The 7,500-nt window shown below is 37.6% G+C and overlaps 1 protein-coding gene across 12 annotated transcripts in view; it reads right to left on the reverse strand.

The window, feature by feature from the left end:
* The window catches only part of LOC144976807 (multiple PDZ domain protein-like), a 302,900-nt gene that overhangs the window by 153,538 nt on the left and 141,862 nt on the right, over window positions 1-7,500 (reverse strand). For all 12 annotated transcript variants that reach the window (XM_078921376.1, XM_078921356.1, XM_078921365.1 and 9 more), the window contains exon 6: window positions 1,389-1,803. In XM_078921376.1, the coding sequence (XP_078777502.1) occupies window positions 1,389-1,803 (415 nt within the window). The remainder of the gene's footprint in view (window positions 1-1,388; window positions 1,804-7,500) is intronic.

Below are 7,500 nucleotides of genomic sequence, written 5' to 3' on the forward strand. Positions count from 1 at the left end.
CATAAACGATACGATACGATACAATACGAAATCTCTATCGGTTCCAATCTCGTAAAGCTGCGAAAAGAACTCTACTTGTATTCATCGATAAGCCATTAAAGGGGGACGGCTATTGTATTGGAGTTTCATAATCAACCATGAGAAGATGTTATCGAAATACGACAGAGAGATCATCAATGTGGAACGACGTGGCAGGAAAAGGATCCTAGACAACTTTGATATGGATATCATCCAAAGATGTATGGAGCTGGGTGAACGTAAACATACAGACAAAGGAATGGAGTCTCATAATTCTGACAGAAAAATCCATATGGATTCTGGACAGAATCAGGACAGGATCATTGTTATTCTTGCAGGTGGATACTGGATTTCAAAGGATGCCATGCCATTTTTTCTTCTCTGCATCATCTAGAAAGAATATCATCCTGGGGTAAATGCAAAGGTGTATGAAGACTGGCTAAGTACTGTTTGCTGCCTTCCCTCGAAGCACCCAGCTGATTATGATGATGATGATGATGATGATGATGATGATGATGATGATGATGATGATGATGATGATGATGATGATGATGATGATGATGATAATAATATTAATAAAGGGTGATGACGGTGATAAAAAAACACGACGATGACGATTATGTGCCAGGCTAGATTTCAAAATAAACATTATCTGGCACTCTCAGTGGCAGACCACGTTCCATGGGATAGTGACAACAGAAAATAGAAACGGGGATTTCCAATAGTATTGACTGAATTGAATGGGCATGATCAATATTAAATCCCAATGTGCTCGAGGCCATTGGTCACATTGCCAAATGTGTTCAAAGTGACCTACATAGTGAAAAGTGTTCACAGTTTTTTTTAAATATCTAACATCACGATTGGTTATTTTGTTCAGCTTGACACATGAGTATGTTTATAACATTTGTAAACAAATCAGCGTGTTTACATTTGTTAAGAAATAACCAATTGTTGGACTGCAACAAATCATGTGATTAATGCCCTGGTTGACGAAAACATGAATATAGATCGCACCCATTCATGACAGAGCGCCAACCCCCCCCCCCCCCCCCCAAAAAAAAAAAAAAGGTTCACAGCAACACGCACACACACTCACACACACACACACAGAGAGAGAGAGAGAGAGAGAGGGAGAGAGAGAGAGAGAGGGAGAAAGATAGTGGGAGAGAGAGAGAGGGGAAGAGAGAGAGAGGAAGAGAGAGAGAGAAAGAGAGAGAGAGGGATAGACAGAGGGAAAGAGGAAGGGAGAGAGAGAAGGGAGGAGAGAGAGAGAGAGAGAGAGAGAGAGAGAGAGAGAGAGAGAGAGAGAGAGAGAGAGAGAGAGAGAGAGAGAGACAGAGGGGGAGGGAGAGAGTGTGTGTACTCACCACCATATCTGACTTGTCCACAGTAAGGTTCTCAGACTCAGGAGATCTGGGCAAGTTCCCCGTCTCCAAATCTTCTGATTCTCCTTCTTCCTCTTCTTCTTCTTCCTCCCCTTCGTCTTCCTCGTCTTTCCTTCTGAAGCCGTCCGCTCTATCTTTATTTTCCTCCTCTTCGTAACCCTCTCTTTCGAGTTCTTCTTCTTCTCTTGTCCTGGCAGCGGCGGCCTGTTGCAGGCGCACGGCTGCCTCGACCGCAGGAGCGTGTTGTTGGTGCGGCAAATGTCTGGGGCCCCTTGCAACAACTATCTCAACGGGACCTTTGGCCCTCTGCAAAATGGCGACGGTCTGAGCGTGAGGCGAATCCAGAGGTTGCCCATCTATGGCCAGAAGTTGGTCATGCTCTTGTAGACGGCCATCTCTGATTGGAGGAAAATACAGGGAGAGAGAGAGAGAAAGAGGGGGAGAATGTTAATTATTGGAGAACCAAAATGTATAGGAATTAGGATGGATGGATGGATCGAAATATGAGATTGAATTAATAAAAAATGAATGAATAAAGGAATGAATGAACGAATGAATTTCATGAACAAACAAGTCAACGAAATTGACAGACGAAAGAATGAACGAATGAATGAATGAATAATCAATTTTAGAAGCTGTGTTTATTGTTGTTGTTGTTGTTTTGGCGCTTAAAAGTTATTTCAGTCTGAGTAAGAATGATTAGGAAGTCAAAATATTTTAAGGAACATATAAAATCGATAGAATGTATGGTACGACAAAACCATTCCAGCTTACAATTAACCATTTAACTGCCGTACTCTGTATTTAACAATTTGACCTGAAACATCGTCCTTCAAATATCGATCGATTTAAATGACCATCATCTAGGCAAAAACTCTCAAACCCGAGATCTCGCGAGAGTTTACGTAAACCTCATATTCTTATAAAAGGGTCTTTTTCTTCACAGTTAGTAAGATTGAGATCGTTGAAAAAAAATTGGTCGGTTCGAATTTCAATTCAACCACTTGAAGGTCATCCTGAAGTAACTAAAGTTCAAATGAGGTCAACTGCATTTTACACTTCATTACTTGTGAATTATGGATACTTTAAAAACACATTAAAGAACATAAAAACTGTATTTTGAGATATAAAAAAATTCGCATACACAGTTTTGTATGAGTTATTGCCCTTGGCTCGATTTTTAATGAAAGAAATATTCCTCATTTACAAAAAACAGTTATACTACTCAAAAAATAAATTTTGCTTGTTAAGATGCCAATGACAAGCGTAGAAAGTGACATTTGGTTGAATTATAGCCCACTATAGTAGAGTCTCTGCCTTATGGAAAAACAGAAGTTGTTTATCATTTTTGTGGAAGTTTGTTGTTCTTAACAGGTGATAAGTTTAATATCTTTGACAAAACTTATTAATTGGAATATCAATTAGACTTAAGATCTCACAAATACGGGTCTCTTAAATGCACTATGGAGAAAGTTTTATACGGGATCAAAGATACATATAATATTGCTCCATGTTAGTCATGTGTAATTGTCGCTTTGTTGTTTTTTGTTGGGTGTGTGTGTGTGTGTGTGGGGGGGGGGGGTGGTGCTTGGCTTTTTTTAATGATAATACGGCACTTGCAAAACTTGGGTGATTTCAACGGCAGTAAAAAGGAAGAAAATGGTACTATAAAAAAAAATTACAGATTTATTATTAAAAGTATACCCAGGAAATAGCACGACAAAGGGGCTGGCTCAAATAGGGGCATGAGTAGGTTCCAAGAGCGAACAATCAATGTACTTGTTTGGGATCACCTAAAAGTCCATTTATAATATAATCTTAAAATAAAATTATTAGTGTACAACAGAGAGATGATTTATAAGGAAAAGAGCGTCATCTACGAAACAATAAAGAGCGCCATTGGCGGTCAAAAGACCCAACCCAGTGTGTCATAGTTGAAAATTCATGTCAGACACTGTTGGGAAAGCAAACGACGCTCGAAAAAAAAATCCCTTTATTCATCCCATAGGAGAAATTCGTCTCCAGGGTCTATTCCAAGGAAAGACTGGAGTAACCCAGGCGTCAGACGCAGTGCAGCGCCGCAAAATGAGCTAAGGCGAGGTGACTTGCTCAAGGCGGGTGATCGAACTCGGTACCTTTCGGGTACGAAGCAAAGACCGTACCGCTGAACCCTGCTTAAAACTAAGGGGAGACCGGTACTTCAAATATGTAATTCACACAACGACAACAACGACGACGACGACAACAACAACAGAGAGTGGTAAGCACCCGGAAAATACCAGGGTTAAGACTCACCACATAGTTCACGTTATAAAACGATATCTAAAACTGAGAGAGCTCTCGTCGTCCTGTAATCATTCACGTCGGTCTGTCACACATCGGGAATATCCAAAGCCAGTCGCGTCGACCAGTCAAATCACAACATTTAATAAGTGTGCCAGAGATCGCTGAAACGAGGCTATTCCGATAGCGATGCCACTGACAAAGCAAATTGTGAATGAAAAGTTCCGGGAGCTATTTAAAGAACAGTAACCACAATATGAAACCGAACATACGTTTTCGAAAGCAGATCTATTGATACGGAAACCCCCTATCCTAATTGACCATGCGATTCCAGAGTATAAAAGCTGGGTCAAGGAGAAATATTGTCATAAGAATGCGACAATATTCAACTTCAAAGAGTATCACTACTATAGATCTAACTATTTTGGAGATATTTTCAAAGAACATACAGTTAATATATGTGCAACAAATAAGAAAAAAAATCTATCATACGTCTAGCACAGAGTCTTGCGATATCAATCAGGCTACATACTGAGACAAAGACAATCCAGTCTAAAATGTTGCTCATACTTTCACTCATTATGACCCAAATAATCGGGTTTGAGTACGCTGGATCTGTTTTCATACCGACAATAGCAAACCCATGTGGAATAGAGGTGAACAATCCAGAGCTAGGCGATTACCCTGCATTTCCAGAGACCATCAGACAAAATAGAGCCGCCACAGCCTTTGCCTTGTCGAATGTCGAACCTCTCAAACATCGTTACGAAGATTTGAATTCCTCTTGGAACGTGAGAAAATACTCAAACACATCGATTGATTCAAACACTGCTCCAGCCATATCAGATGATGCAAGTGAGTATCACGAAGATTTGAACGTGAGAAAATACTCAAACACATCGAAGTATCACCTTCCTGATCTTCAGACTGATTCAAACACTGCTCTAGACATAACAGATGATGCAAGTGAGTGGACAAGCACAGAACGTCAACTCGAAATAATAACAAAGCACCACAAAGATACCACCATCCTTATCATTTACATACGTCAAGCTATAGCAGAACAAACGAAATATGACGCCGGATTTCTGGTGACGGAACTCGAGGTAGTGGATTCAGACCTTATTAATGGAGTTCTGTGTGCCCAACAAACATACCAACAAAGGAAACTAATGCCCTTAATAGTGGATCGACAACTATCCTTTTTCGGACACATAGTAAGGAAAGATAAGAATGAATACCTGGCAAGTTGTGGAAAAATACCTGGTAAACGCGCCCGGGGGAGACAAAGAAAAACACTCATAGACCAACTGAAGGGCTTCACCAACCTAACAATCCAAGAGCTGTTTGAAAAAGCAAGAGACAGGGAGGAATGGAGAGAGATAATTCATGCAGTATCCGAAGCCTGGACCAGGCATGGAACCTAGAAGAAGAAGAAGTGTGCCCAAGATATAGCATTGAGACAAATGGGACATCCCGCAACGTCTTACGCCAGAGAGGAGGACATTCCTCCCAAAATCCGTGACCAGCCTCTACGTGGTAGGAGGTACTTGCGAGACTTGATTGTCATCAACAATGTCCATAAACAGTTGACTTACATGATGCAATATTATGATCATCTGCTTGACCTCCTAGCGACAGATTAGACGAAGGTGCGGAACATTCATCTGGCAAGCAGTTTCATTATCACGTTAACAAACGTTACATTGTATTGTTTGTTCATTCAGTTTTGAAGTGTGATGAAATACCAAATTCTTTAGTTTAAAAAGCTTTGGCTTAGTGGATGTACTGATATAATTGGGCAATGCATGAAAGCTACCGTTAAATTAACACGTTAATCAGAGATTCATGAATTAATTGATAATATTGCTTTCTCTCAAGAATTAAGCATTAACTAGCATTGTAGACGATCCCTCAACACATCCATTGTAAAAAATAAAACAATTGTAAGTAACTGTGGGTAAAACTAAAACTAAATTATGTTAAAAGCAGAATGAGAGGCGTGCGTCCATTGATCTGATTCCTTGGCCACAAATCGAATATGTGACCCATCGGCACGAAAGGCTTTATTTTATGTCGGAACAATGTAGGTGATAAAATGAATTTGAAAGTTAAAATAACCAAAAATGAAATAATGGATTTTGTGACTTTTAGAAATTATCGAAATTCTCTTAAATAAAACAAACAAACATAATCCAGGTCTCATAACTTTTACAATACTATATTATATTCATTTTTAGCATCTAATTCACCCAAATTCACAGCCATTTAGAAGTTGTAGGTACCATATTCTATTTAAACGGGTAATTGCCGTAATCTGGAAAAACAAGCATTTAAAAATTTGGCCAGAAAATTAATCCTTCAAAGATCGCTCGATTTAAACAACCCTCATCTTAGCAAACACTCTCAAAACTGGGACTAAGGAAGACTTCGCGATGTCACAGGTTTTCAGAATTTTTGCCAAGATCAGGGTCATTTAAATCGATCGATATTTGAAGGAAAAGTTTTCTGGCCAATTTTTTAAATAATTGCTATTTCGGAGAACGGTGTTAACTGGTCAAGTCGCCTTTCATTTCACTTCTTTTAGTTTTTCATGTAAAATCCCACTCTCCAGATTATCATCGATATCAAAGAACATTACAGGCTATATTATACAATACCCAAATTGAATGCAGAATCAAATCAACTGCTGTTAATAAAATCATTTTATGTGACTTGACCCGGAACGACCTTTTTTTTCTCGGTAGTGAATAAATGCAGTGTGTACGACACGATCTTTGGGATTACAATTGACAGTTACATTCATGTGAATTACAGGGTGCGTAACACATCAGTGGATCAGAGAAAGAAAGATATCTAGTGTGAGTAATTTAAGCGAAAGCATATACATAGAGCTGCATGTGTTTTAAGAAGAAGAACATGAATTCACGAATATACTGGATAAAAATGTGCCATTCATATATTGTGTTATGTGAAAAGAAGTATATTTGCTTAGTTCTTATACAGAAAATTAATAAATTAACCCGAAAAAAGAGTGCTGTATTTAGTGAATTTGTGAAAGAGATGCAAAGAATATATATAGTATATGTGTGTTTATTTTTAATCAAAGTAATTTGTAATTTAAGCGCTTAGAATTGGACATTTTGGAGTTACAGCGCTATGTACGATTTCAGCCGCTATATACGATTACAGCATTAATTGTTTTCGTCATCATCATCATCATCATCATTATCATCATCATCGTCATCATTATTATTATTATTATTATTATGATTATTATTATTATTATATTATTATTATTATTATTATTATTATTATTATTATTATTATTATTATATTATTATTATTATTATTATTATTATTATTATTATTATATTATTATTATTATTATTATTATTGTTATCATCATCATCATCATCATCATTATTATGAAATAGATCTTGTTATTGGTCCTCTAAAATATGAACCAAATGTAAGAATTGATAATTAGCGCATACATTCATACATTCATCATACTCGTAAACTTTTGTAAAAACAACAACCGTTACTATAGAATCAATACTGTAAATATTTATTAGAGATTATGGTGTCATTCATTGAACTATTTATTTACAAGTTCCTATTTTATGCATGACCATATTATTTTGAATTACAATATGCCAAACGGTGATTCATGACTTTCTCATATCATATAAATACGTCTTGAATATCCTGACTGTATGTCACGCTAGATAGCATTGACCGAACTCGAACTCGTTTAAAAGAAAACAAAAATTGGCCAGAAGAGTCGTCCTCGTGTTTGAAAGGGTTT

Source organism: Berghia stephanieae, chromosome 1, assembly GCF_034508935.2.
Source record: "Berghia stephanieae isolate SIO BIC M18660-M18661 chromosome 1, UCSD_Bste_1.3, whole genome shotgun sequence".
In the NCBI taxonomy this organism is placed as follows: Eukaryota; Metazoa; Mollusca; class Gastropoda; order Nudibranchia; family Aeolidiidae; genus Berghia; species Berghia stephanieae.